General features: G+C 36.2%; 1 protein-coding gene across 3 annotated transcripts in view; it reads left to right on the forward strand.

Moving 5' to 3' along the window:
- The window catches only part of HBS1L (HBS1 like translational GTPase), an 84482-nt gene that overhangs the window by 2568 nt on the left and 68835 nt on the right, over positions 1–13079 (forward strand). For 2 of the 3 annotated variants that reach the window (XM_007452978.1, XM_007452980.1), the window contains exons 2-4: positions 1117–1182; positions 9707–9835; positions 12805–12999. In XM_007452978.1, the coding sequence (XP_007453040.1) occupies positions 1117–1182; positions 9707–9835; positions 12805–12999 (390 nt within the window). The remainder of the gene's footprint in view (positions 1–1116; positions 1183–9706; positions 9836–12804; positions 13000–13079) is intronic. The other variant, XM_007452979.1, reaches the window with a different exon arrangement.

A 13079-nucleotide genomic window follows, 5' to 3' on the forward strand; every position in this document is an offset into this window, starting at 1 on the left:
TTTCCCTAGCCACCCCACTCCCAATTCTGTTTTTGTTGTTTCTATGTGTGTTCCCAGATAATTCTGTATCCTTATGTCTCAAACACTCGTAATATCATTTTGTAATTGCTCATTTTCTCGTCTGTCTTCCCTTGTTAGATTTTAGGTTTGTAGAGATCTGGGAATGTGCCTGCCACTCAGTTTTGTACCCCAAATGTCTCTGATAGCCCCTGGCATAGTGTTAGTGTTTGTTGAATGAATAAATACACTTATGTAAACATGTTTATGTTCTTTGTGGGTTTTTATAGATTGATTCATTAATTTATAATAAAACAAGTATTAATTTATGCCAAGCGTGTGTCAGGCAGTTGTCTAGACAGTCTTGCCCTGAAGGAGCTTATAGTCCATGGAGTGAACCAGGTATGGTGCTTTGAAGACATTCAGTTAGAGTGTGCTAGAGAATAAAAGTGGCAGGCAGGGCTTGCTGCTTTACCCGGAGTGGTCAGGGAAGACTTCTGAAATAGATGACATTTGAGCTGGAACCTTAACTAGGAGAAGGAAACAGTCGTAGGAAAATCTGGGCAAAGAGCATATTGTAGTCAGTTTGAAAAAAGGCCAATTAGCTAGAGCAGAGGGGAGTTTAGGATAAGCTAGGTTTTGTGCATTACCTAGCTTTATATGAAGAAAAACTGCCTTCATGGTCTGATTGTATACCCTGCGCTAGTCAGTTGTATGGAAAATAAATGTTTTGGTTAGAGCAGGCATCTGGTGAAAAAATGGATGGAAGGCTTATTTCAGATTTTTGTCAATACTGGAAGGACAATTCAAGTACATGGTGCGTGGGATTATTCTTTGATCACATGAAGTGAAAACTTGGAAAAACTTCTTAAAACTCAATTAGCTTAAAAATCTAAAAACATGTATGTCTTTATAAATATAGAAAGTCGGTAAATACCTACTTTGGGTAGAATTTTTAGAATTTTTTTTGAAAAGTGGACATTCTAAGTTCCTTTAATTTAGATGAACAATTTAATTAATTTAAATTTATTTTGGAGAGAATTCAGATGTTTCCTCATTAATAACTAAGAATATAAAAAGAACTTGTAAGTGAATTTATCTCTTGTGTTTTTATTTTAGATTTTGAAGATGACGATCTCTATGGCCAGTCTGCAGAGGATGATTATTGTATTTCACCATCAACAGGTGAATTTTTAAAAATAATTTGATTTTCATTATTTGGGTATTTAAAAATTTTAAGTAAATGTTATTGTCATTCTAGGACAAGCATGTTCCAGGAGACTGTTATATTATGTACCCTTTAGAAAGATAATTGTATGTGAACTTTAAAGGTATATAAGATAATTACTTACGAATGGAATTTAAAATTTTGATTCCATCATTTGACTTTAAACAATTTGAAGAAAACTCTGGTTTTCCAATATTCTTTGCAGCGTGCAATTAATCTGAATTGACTAAAATGGTAATTTAGTCAATAATGAAAATCTAAAACTTCTGAAGGCAGACAGCAGTTAATTTTATATTCCCAGGAAAATCTTGAATATTAGAAACACTGAAGTGTTATGCATAGACTTCCCTTCATACAGTACTTTATCTACTGTAAATAAACCAAATACATGTAATTCAAACTTCTGATGGAACTGCAAAGTGATTTAGAGTTCAAATTTCTGTAGGATTCCACATAAGAGCTGCATCTTCTGTCTCATTTACTGAAAAATTTCTTCTTTGCGGCCATGTAACAAAAACATTTCCTATGTTCTTTACAGCAGAGACTGTCTTTATTTTTATATATATATATATATATATATATATATATATTTTTTAATGTCTTTATTGGAGTATAATTGCTTTACAGTGGTGTGTTAGTTTCTGCTTTACAACATAGTGAATCAGCTGTACATATACACATGTCCCCATATCTCCTCCCTCTTGCGTCTCCCTCCCACCCTCCCTATCCCACCCCTCTAGGTGGTCACAAAGCACCGAGCTGATCTCCCTGTGCTATGCAGCTGCTTCCCACTAGCTATCTATTTTACGTTTGGTAGTGTATATATGTCCATGCCACTCTCTCACTTCGTGCCAGCTTACCCTTCCCCCTCCCCGTGTCCTCAAGTCCATTCTCTATGTCTGCATCTTTATTCCTGTCCTGCCCCTAGGTTCTTCAGAACCGTTTTTTTTTTAGATGCCATATATATGTGTTAGCATACGGTATTTGTTTTCCTCTTTCTGACTTACTTCACTCTGTATGACAGACTCTAGGTCCATCCACCTCACTACAAATAACTCAATTTCGTTTCTTTTTATGGCTGAGTAATATTCCATTGTATATATGTGCCACATCTTCTTTATCCATTCGTCTGTTGATGGACAGTTAGGTTGCTTCCATGTCCTGGCGATTGTAAATAGTGCTGCAATGAACATTGTGGTACATGAGAGACAGTGTCTTTGATCCAGACCTTTTCTCACTAATTTCCCTAACAATGCGTTTGTCTTCAAATTTTAGCCTACTCTATAAACAGTTGGTTAAAATGTCTTGATAAATTTTACTGTGCCATAAAAGCGGGTACAATTACATATAGTTATGTACAGCATAAATATAATTCATAAAACTCATTTTCCACAAGTTGAAAGGTTTAATATAGTAATTAAAATTTCTATCAGTGTGCCTTGTCTTTAATAACTTATCGTCTTCTGAGCTGCTTTGTGAACCTGCTTTATGCCTCCTCTTAGTCTCTGAAGACCAAATATGTCCCTTCTGACTTTTTAGAATTTCTTTTTCTTTATAAAGGCATAGGTGCTCTAGAAGTTGTCATAGCACCTCTATTCTTCCTGTCATCTTTTTTTCCTGTTACTTATTACTCTGTAATGCATCTAGCTCTTTATGTGTACTTTAATCATTTAGCCTAACCAGAGCCTTTCTTCTCTTCCTTTAGTGTTACACTGTTATCAGTCACAATTTTGTTAGGAGATAGAAATTGCACCAGTTGTTTTGCCAGAGAGATTCTAATGTAAAAAGTTGTTAACTAGGTATTAGAGACAAAAAATGCAAACCAAAATATCAAGGAGGTAGTAACTTTAGGAAGCATTTATCATCTCTAGTTCCTAGGGGAACCAATGGACAAGGTTGAAGCCAACCTTTAGAATCTGGTGGGGGGCTCCTTTGAGCTGGGACCTAGATGTGTAACAAGAGGGTTCTGCTTTGTTGCTTTGCCATTGAAGTTCAGAGGAGGGACTGTAGAGCTGGGACTGAGACCTGAGTAGGGCATGCTCTGTGGCTGGTGTCTGAAGGGACACTGTGAAGCTGGGCTTCAGCCTTTTGAAGAGGGAATTCTAGCAGGCTGTATGGTCATGGTTGAAGCTGGTTCTGGGAGTTTTGGAAAAACTGAAAACTGATATAAATTGCAGTTACTGGAACAAATGATTTCTGCAAGATGAAGTGTTGCTGGGGTGATGGTGACCAGATAAGAAACAAAAAGGAAAGGAGCATGTGTGTTCCTCTTCCAGCCTTCCAGTCTCCCTTTAGCATCTCCCTGTTGGCTCATCCTAAAAGGGAGCCAGCTGTCATAGAAGAAATGTGCTTTGCAGACTTCAACCCCAGCGTCACAGAGCAAAGAGACTGGGTTAGAAGCTGAGAGGCGGCTTAATCAGCATTCCTTTAAAGCTTCTTACTCAGTGATTCAAAAAGACCATATTTTGTAGGGATTAGGGATAAAAGAAATTTCAGTTTTTCCAAGGAACCTCCCAGGCACTTGTCATTTGCGGTGTGTTAAAAAAAAACTCTATGGGTTAACCTTTTGGGGGTGCCTACAGTTCATTATCATCAGTTGACTAGGTGACAAAGTAATGTCTGGTAGCACTAACTAGTATTACAAGTGAAGTAAAGGTCATGGCATGTTCATGAAACTGAGAAGGTGATGTGGGTGTGATAATTAGATTTGAGTTTTTAAAAAAAATCTCATATAATAGAGACTGGATTGAAGGTGGTACATAAGTGGTTGTAGATAGAGTAGTTAGGAGACTATTATACTAATCTAGAGGAGATGAGGATATTTCAGGACTGTGTTCTCAAAATGTGGTCCATGTATCATTTGCATTACTTGAGGATTTGTTCGAAAAGTAATTCTGGGCCCCACCCCGTAGTCAGAAACTCTTGAGGGTGGGACACAGCTACTGCTTTGAGAACCATTTGTTTAGGAGAGGGGTGACAGCAGGGGATTTGCAGATAGATTCAAGAGATAATTGCAGGAGCTAAGGTCTACTTGGAAGTTGGTTGACTATGGCTTGCACAAGGAAACCTTCATAGGGAGAGGGACTACTGAAAGACATCTTAATATTGCAGATTAATGCATTCATTTATCTAGGCTTGTCTAAATAAATCATGCTTAACCTTGAGTAATGAGCTAACACTACACAAGGTCAGGCATTCTGAAGGTGTTTTTTTGAGATTTGCTTTTATGGCCTACCTTTCTTGAGGTCATAGTTTATCCCTTGTCTCTCACAGCCCTTGATATGTATCTTGTCTGTGGTTCATATTCAGGACAGTCTGACTCTTTGAGAGTTACTTTTGTATACTCCAGGAAGTCAACCGACTTTATCAAAGCAGGAGATAGTTAAATGGTTTTGAATTTCTTCTGTGACAAACTGGTATTTTTAACAAAAGCATGTAGTTTTGGATTTTTAAATTTTCCAGAACATGTATAAAGTAGTAGTAATATCAGATCAGACACTTTTCCTCTTTAGTGGTATATTTTTCCAAGCAATTTTCAATTAAAAAATGAATAGTTTTAGAAGGATACTTTCTGTTCTTAAAGAAGCAGCTAGTGTCATCGAAGAGATGATTGAATTCATCGTCTAATGAATTCTGGTAATTGAATGACTTTATCAATTAATAGGAGTTTCTCTAAATTTTATTATATATATTTTTTAACTCTGCTAAGCACAGTTTTCTTGATGGAAAGGTGATTTCTAAATGTTATAGCTTTTTTTTTTCTTTAGAAAGATTGACTTTGATGCTGAATATTGAACATACATTAGGGAGCTGGTGATAGCAAAAAGAGCCTATAAATAAAACTTTGAACAGTTATAAATCTTGTTTCAACTAATATAATTAGAAGTGGTAAAAGATAAACTGAAGCATATTAACATTTTTAAGAGTTTATTTGAGCAGATATCAGTTTGAATCAGGTAGCTCCAAACTGGAAGTGGTTAGGAGCACTCCACCAACAGGAGCTGGGGCAAGGTTTTTATAGAGAAGACATGAAGCAAAGCAAGGAAATTATTTGGTTGGCTACAGCTTAACCCATTACATTATTTGGGGGAGAGTAGTTGGCTTTCTGTGATTGGTTGTTCTTAATCCTGAGGCCTTTGCAGGAATTGGCTTTGGATTGGTTTTCCCTTTGCAACCAGGGCATTAGAGCCACTTCAGTCTCATGGCCTCCTTGTATGATTAATTTAACAGTAGTTAACCTTGTTCAGTCCATTCCATGTTAATTTATTGAGCATCAATTAACATGTAAGGAAGCTTGTTAAAAGTTCCCTTCAAATGACAGTATGGTGGGTAAAGAAGTAGTCCTACCTGAAGGAGTCTGGAAAGGTTTCTGGAAGGAGGTGGGATTGGGACTGGTAAATTTGGGAGTAAGAATGGCATCCTAGAGAGGAAACAACAGTGCTTGAGCAGTGGCCTCTAAGTGAGGCATGTTTGGGAAGACTCACATGATTAATGCCGTTGCAGCACAAAGAGGGCTCAGAAAGGAAATAGCCAAATTGTGGAAGACGGTTTTTAATTTTAGGTGTGTAGTTTTAGCTTATTGAAGGTTTTTGAGTTAAGGGGGTCATGTTTTAGGAAAGTAACTGATGACAGTATACAAAGTGGACTACATCTGGGACAGATGAAAGGGGAGACTTGTAGGCTCTTTCCTACCTTCCCTGATGATACTAATCAGCTGGGAGTAATTGTAAAAATAGAGATTCCCTGCCCCATTCCAACACCACTTAACCAGAATCTCCAGGGGAAGAAGCCTAGAAAGCTGTATCTTTAATGAGTGCCTCACATGATTTTTATTTTAAGATGTTTAGGAAGCAATATTAGGCAATTGCAGGAGTCAGGTTTTGAATTCTCTGAATTTTTATGTTTATCAAAATGCTTTAAATTGTAAAAGTCACTATGGGTGTCCAATTTTTCAGAAAGCATTTCTGTCAAAGTTTGTGATTAAATTTTTAGAAAAGAAGAGCATTTTATATTTATCCTTTTCTCTCCATTGCTTTTCTCTCTCTCTTTTTTTTTTTTTTTTTATCATATTTGTTGCCTTTGGCTCTCATTTCAACTTCAGAGATCTGGATGCTGCTTTTTTCTCCAGCAGCAAATTCCCTGGGGAATTTTCCTACCCACCATCCCTCTGCACTCCCGGGTAAATCCAACCATCATTTACTTGTAAAACAATGGCCACAGTTTCTGAGTTGGATTTGTGTGTGGGAGGGGGTAGGAAAAGCCCCCAGGAAGAATAGCTCCTTGGGGGTAGAGTAGAATCCTGGATTTTGATAACTTCCTTTTTCCCTGTCAATATTTCCTAAGTGAAAATTGTTCACGGACGTATCTGATTTCTTCTCTCACTTATTTTTTATTTTTATTTTTTTCGCGGTACGTGGGCCTCTCACTGTTGTGGCCTTTCCTGTTGCGGAGCACAGGCTCCGGACGCGCAGGCTAAGCGGCCACGGCTCAGTGGCCCAGCCGCTCCGCGGCATGTGGGATCTTCCCAGACTGGGGCACGAACCCGTGTCCCCTGCATCGGCAGGTGGGCTCTCAACCACTGCACCACCAGGGAAGCCCACTCACTTAATTTTTGATTTGTCTTAGGTTTTTCCTCACAGTTCAGAGCTATGAGAGAAAGTTGGGGAAAGTATATTTGTTACTTTTAGGCTAAACTGAATAGTTAATTACAGCCAGGAAAGTAGTTTGAAAATCATCAGGCACAAAATGGCCTGGTTTACATTTTTTAATGCTACCATATTTTATTGTATCTAAAATGCCATGGATTGTAAGACATATTGTTATTTTACGTACCACTTAAAAATCAGCTGTCAGTCTAAGTATTACATAATACCAAGATGCCATTTGATTGTAAGACATCCCTCATTCTGAGATTTTTTTTTTTTTTTAAATTTATTTATTTATTTATTTATTGGCTGTGTTGGGTCTTCGTTTCTGTGCGAGGGCTTTCTCTAGTTGCGGCGAGGGGGGGGCCCCTCTTCATCGCGGTGCATGGGCCTCTCACTATCGTGGCCTCTCTCGTTGCGGAGCACAGCCTCCAGACGCACAGGCTCAGCAGCTGTGGCTCGCAGGCCCAGCTGCTCTGCGGCATGTGGGATCTTCCCAGACCAGGGCTCAAACCCGAGTCCCCCTCATTGGCAGTCAGACTCTCAACCACTGCGCCACCAGGGAAGCTGCCATTCTGAGATTTTTAATGCATGAAAAAAGTGGTCATCTTAGAAAATCTGTGAAACAGGATATTTTTCCTGCTGTTTAACCATGTTGACTTTATAATGGCAGTATTGTATTTTACTTGCACAAGAGGGAGGGAAAATAGTGATATATATGTAGCATAATATGTACATTTTTGAAAAACCTTGTGGTCTTTAAAATTGTATACTAAAAAATAGCAAAACCTCTGGGAAAAAATAGGATCATAACAGACCACTCAGCCCATAAAGTATCAATACTAATAAACCAGTAATCATCTAATAAAAATGCTTGCACATTTGGAAAGTTACATTAACTTCCTAAAAAAGATATATTCCAATATATTTGGGACTTTACATTTAACAAAAAGGTGAAAGCTTGATAGAGGTGTAAGGAAGAGTTGAAACTAATGAGTAATGTTGCAAAAGCAAAGAGCCAAGCGGTAAGCATGCACAAAACAGGACACATGGCCAAATGGAGCCAAGAGGAGGAATGTGGGGCTATCTGGCATTAAAGTACAATTCCAATTACAGTATAATGTTCTATGATTGGTGTTACTGAACTTTGTATTTGCATTACAAAGTGTTGGGGGGAAATCTCATAAACCAAAGCAACTTGAATGTTACTGTCATCATTCCCCTGTTCACCATTTGGTATAAACTAGTTTGTGTTAAGGAAACATGCATTATAGCAGAATAGATTGAATTCTCTCAACTGCTCTTTATTTCTCTTATTCTGTTCTCCTTGTTCAGGATGTCTTCCACCTCTTCTTCAGTTTTTCTGATGTTCTTGCCTTCTTTATTATAACTGCTCTAGTCTTCAGTGATTACTTAATCTTCTGTGCTTCTGTAGCACTTGTCATCTGTACTACTCATTTGGCTTTATAAAATATGTCATTACCTTTTCTTTTTTTGCCTTTCCTGCTAATCTGTAAGGCCATCATTGATTTATACTATAAATAAATAGCACTTACGCCATGATCTTCTGAGTATAGGTGTTACCCTTAAGTCATAGTATTTTCTATTGTCTATATATGTGTTATCTATACATTTTGAATGCAGTTAGAGATTCCCTTTCATGAATAGTGCCTTCCTGAAAACATGCACAAAAGTCAAATGTGGGAACTCTGAGCAATAGACATACATGTTATGTGCTCTTCCAGAAAGCTAAATAATATAAAATCCTTGATAACACCTTGCCTTTAGAATATTGTACTGATGTTTTTATCCTTCTTAAGCTTATTCTTTAATTTTATTCCTTGGCAATTGAACACATTCTCCAGGACTTGAGTTCAGTAGGCATCCAGTTGACGTGGAAGAGTGAACACTTTGGGCATTCATGATGATTCTCTCCTTTGCTCACACGTATTTCGTGTATGATACTCAAGCATATGTTGGCACTTTGATATTTTGTCTTTCTACCTATTAATGAAAAATATAATGCCCAGTTATATATTGAGTAATGACACTGCCAGTACTGCAGAGTAGCACAGACTTCTGTCTGAAAGTCAAAGTTAGGTATGTGACACTGATATACAGTCTTAGTGTACGATTGAAGTATAAACTGTTTAAAAGTTAAGGCCTATGGGGACTTCCTGGGCGGTCCAGTGGTTAAGACTTTGCCTTCCAATGCAGGGGGATGTGGCTTCGATTCCTGGTTGGGGAGCTAAGATTCCACATGCCCTGTGGCCAAAAAACCAAAACATAAAACAGAAGCAGTGCTGTAACAGATTCACTAAAGACTTTAAAAATGGTCCACATCAAAAAAAAATCGTTAAAAAAAAAAGTTAAGGCCTATGATTTTGGTCAGCTCTTGGGTTAAGGCAAAATTAGTAGTTCTTGGAAAGTTAAAATCTAGTCTGTTTTTGGTATTTTTAAATTATGCAAATGAACAAATTTGATATGAGGTTTAAAGTATTTGTCTCAAAGAAAGAATTTCAGAGAAGATGGAATAATAGGCAAGGATTAGGAAAGATAATTTTTGAAAACTGTGGAGAAAGTAAGCTCAGTGTTTATGAGATAGAAGGAAAGAAGGGAGACAATTATAAGAGGCTAGTGAGTGGCCAGTAAGGACATTTGAGCAGAATTTGGGTGTGATATGTTTTGTCTTTGTTTTCATCCATTATTATAAATGTGGGCAAATGGCTGTAGGTGGTAGGTCAGAATCTTTGATTTTTATTTTAACTTTTGTTAAAGAAAAAAGTTAATGGGAAATGGCTATAGTACAGCATTCTTTAATCATTGTATATTTTAGCTGCTCAGTTTATTTATTCACGACGTGACAAACCTTCAGTTGTTGAACCTGTTGAAGAATATGATTATGAAGATTTGAAAGAATCCTCCAATTCTCTTTTGAACCATCAGCTAAGCGGAATTGATCAAGGTATAGTAAAAAGTAGTCTATCTATGTTTCTTATCTGAAAATGATTAATAATCAGCTTACCAGAAACTATCAATTTTATTGTTCATAATAATGATCATGGGTAGTAATGGTATGAACTACCATTATATCTTATATCTTCAAGGAAAATTTACATTTTATTATATTTTGTGAGGACTGGATGGTTAACTGGTTGAAAAATTGTGTGACTGTTATTTAATAACTGGAATTTTTGATTGAAATCTCCTTAGGAGAGAAACTTCAATGATTATTTTTCTTTTAGCAATATTTATTGTTTCATAAGCTCTGTGTAGAGCTTATGGTTAGACTACAGAAGCTCATTTCCTTGCAAAATGTTAGGTTCCAAAAGTCTGGTTTTTATAAAAAAAAAAAAATTTAAGTCTGAAGTAATACTATATAGTGTCCTGATTGGTCACAGTCATGTAAATTAAGTTTCAAGGTAGAACTCGTAAATGGTAATGGCATTGGTTCTGAGTTTGCTTCTTTTTAGTTCTCTTAAACATTTTAACAAAGATATTTTATATTTTGGTTTTTGCCTTTTATAAATAAATTTCGAATATGACATTGTTTCAAACATACTACTCAAGCTATAGATTGATGAACAATGTAGTAGACCTAAAATCACCAGGTATAACAGTAATGCCATCCGTTGGTAGTGAGCAGGGCTGAGCTGATTTGCTCTTTCTGTGGAGTGTGGCTTTGTTCTAGAAATGTTTGTAAATTGAAAATTTATAACAATTTAAAAACAGGAAGGGGGGAGTATATGAATCTGAGAGCTGATCTTTGAATAAATTGGAAAAATATATGTCAGCTGCTACCCAAATCAAGAAAAATGGAGAAAGCACAAATATACAAAATTAGAAAGCGGAAAGGGAAACAACAGAGAATAAAAAAATTCATCAACTTGGCAAATACATTTGTCAATCTGGATAAAAGTTTGTAGAGGAGCTGCTGTATAAATTCCTTGATAGTTTCGATTATATTTTTAAAGAATGTGTTATAGTTGTCATTGTGGGGGGAGAGGGTAGGAATAAAGTAGAATCTCTGCTGTACCTCAGAATGATTAAGGAGGTGTGAAATTCAGAGTTATGTTTGAGAATGAAAGTTAATCATTCCCACCTGACATATGTGAGTAATTGCATGATAATAATAATGATTGTAGCTAACCTCTACTAACTGCTTTCTGGGTATTGTTCTAAGTGCTGTTCAGGTAATTGCATATTTAGTCTTCATAACAACCTTATGAGGTAGGCCAGGTATTGTCTTCATTTTACAGGGGAAGAAAATGAGACACAAAGTTACTTGGCTGAAGTTGCACCAGCTAGTAAGTGGCATTAGGATATGAACCAAGACAGCCTGACTCTGTATGTCTGCTCTTTGTGTATGTGTAGACAACAGTTACTATAATTAATTAGAAGAGGCCCTGATGCTAGCTATATACTAAGTATTCTGTTCCAGTTTTAGTAATTCATGTATTTATGAAATAGGTATAATTTTTCAAGTTTAGCTTATTAGCCTATAATTAATTTTGGACTCAAGCAAAGCAGAATTACCCAAATATTTGAGAATTTATTTTTAATAATTAAAAAAGGGAGCAATGGAAAAAGTATTAAATACTTCTTTTTTTTAAAAGAAAGGATATTGCGAGTAGATTCCTTGTTCAATATGTAAGCATGTAAAAACGTACAGTGCATTCTGTGAACTGGTTTCACTGGATTGGGGAGTCTGAAAACTTGAGTTATATTTTGATTACTGCTAAACTTAGTAGTGCCATGATTTTCAGTCCTCTTTATGACTTAGAATTTGATATATCTAAGTCATAGAGTTACTGTGAGGATTACAAAGGATGTATATATACATATGTGTATATGTATAATGCATATATATGTATTAATATTTTGAAAATTGTCAACTGCTATACAAATATAAATTAATATATTCATGCATTTTTATTTGGTGGCCCCTAGGTACCAGGTACTATTTTAGGATCATGGGATATAAAGCCTTTGCTCTCATGGAATTTACGTCATTATTGAATGTTATTAGTAATTACTTTTTATAATAACATAGTCCTGAGAAAATAAAAATCCTTAAAGATTTTAGACATACAGATTAAAATTTTTTTTTTAAATGTATTTACTTATTTTTGGCTGCGTTGGGTCTTCGTTGCTGCACGCGGGCTTTCTCTGGTTGCAGCGAGTGGGGCCTACTCTTCATTGCGATTTAAATTTTTGTGTTTAAAATGAATGTCCAGGGACTTCCCTGGCAGTCCAGTGGCTGGAAATCCATGCTTCCACTGTAGGGGGCGCGGGTTTGATCCCTGGTTGGGGAACTAAGATCCCACATGCTGTGCGATATGACCAAAAAAAAAGAAATGTCCATTATTTCCTTAATCTATTGGATTTCCTAATATTTATGGCATTTTTATGCCAAGTTATCTTGCCCATTTTTAAAGCATTGTTAAGGATGATTTTAGTCGGCTGAGTAGAAACTGAAGTTAGCCTAAAATAGAACATACTTAATAATAGTTAAGGTAGTAATGCAAGAAATTTAAGAAATATACTTAGTGATTAACTGGGTTCACTAACTAGTTAGAAATATTTTCATAATTAACCCTCCCTTTCTACACACGTAAAAACTCATTAGTATAGACCTCATCATCCTCATTGACTGAAATAGATTTTAGTGTATACAATTTATGCTTTTTTCAAGGATTAGTCAATATTACTTTGGAGACATTTATTGTAGTGATTTCTTAATTATTGAAATTGTTCCTCTGATAAGGGAAGCTAGGTATATTGTGGATAAAAATACAATCACTGTAATTTTTGCCAATGAAAAATGAGTTGAACATCCTACTATAGTTTCAAATCCTTTTTTCAGTTTTGAAGATTGAGGGTTCTTTCATGACACCACATAGTGTAGCTTTTAATTATTGTTGTCTGTTCTAGCTCGTCTTTTTTCATGCCTTGATCACATGAGAGAGGTACTTGGAGATGCTGTGCCAGATGACATATTGATTGAAGCAGTTCTGAAGAACAAGTTTGATGTGCAAAAGGCTTTGTCAGTGGTTCTGGAGCAAGATAAAATGCAGAATTTGAAGGTCAAGAGTGAGGGAGCAATATCTACAGGAAAGATAGCAAAAGGTATGCTTTTACTTGTTCTTTTTTTTTTTTTTTTTTTTTTTTTTTTGGGCAGACTCCCAACCACTGCGCCACCAGGGAAG

Source organism: Lipotes vexillifer, unplaced genomic scaffold (assembly GCF_000442215.2).
Source record: "Lipotes vexillifer unplaced genomic scaffold, Lipotes_vexillifer_v1.1 scaffold155, whole genome shotgun sequence".
In the NCBI taxonomy this organism is placed as follows: domain Eukaryota; kingdom Metazoa; phylum Chordata; class Mammalia; order Artiodactyla; family Lipotidae; genus Lipotes; species Lipotes vexillifer.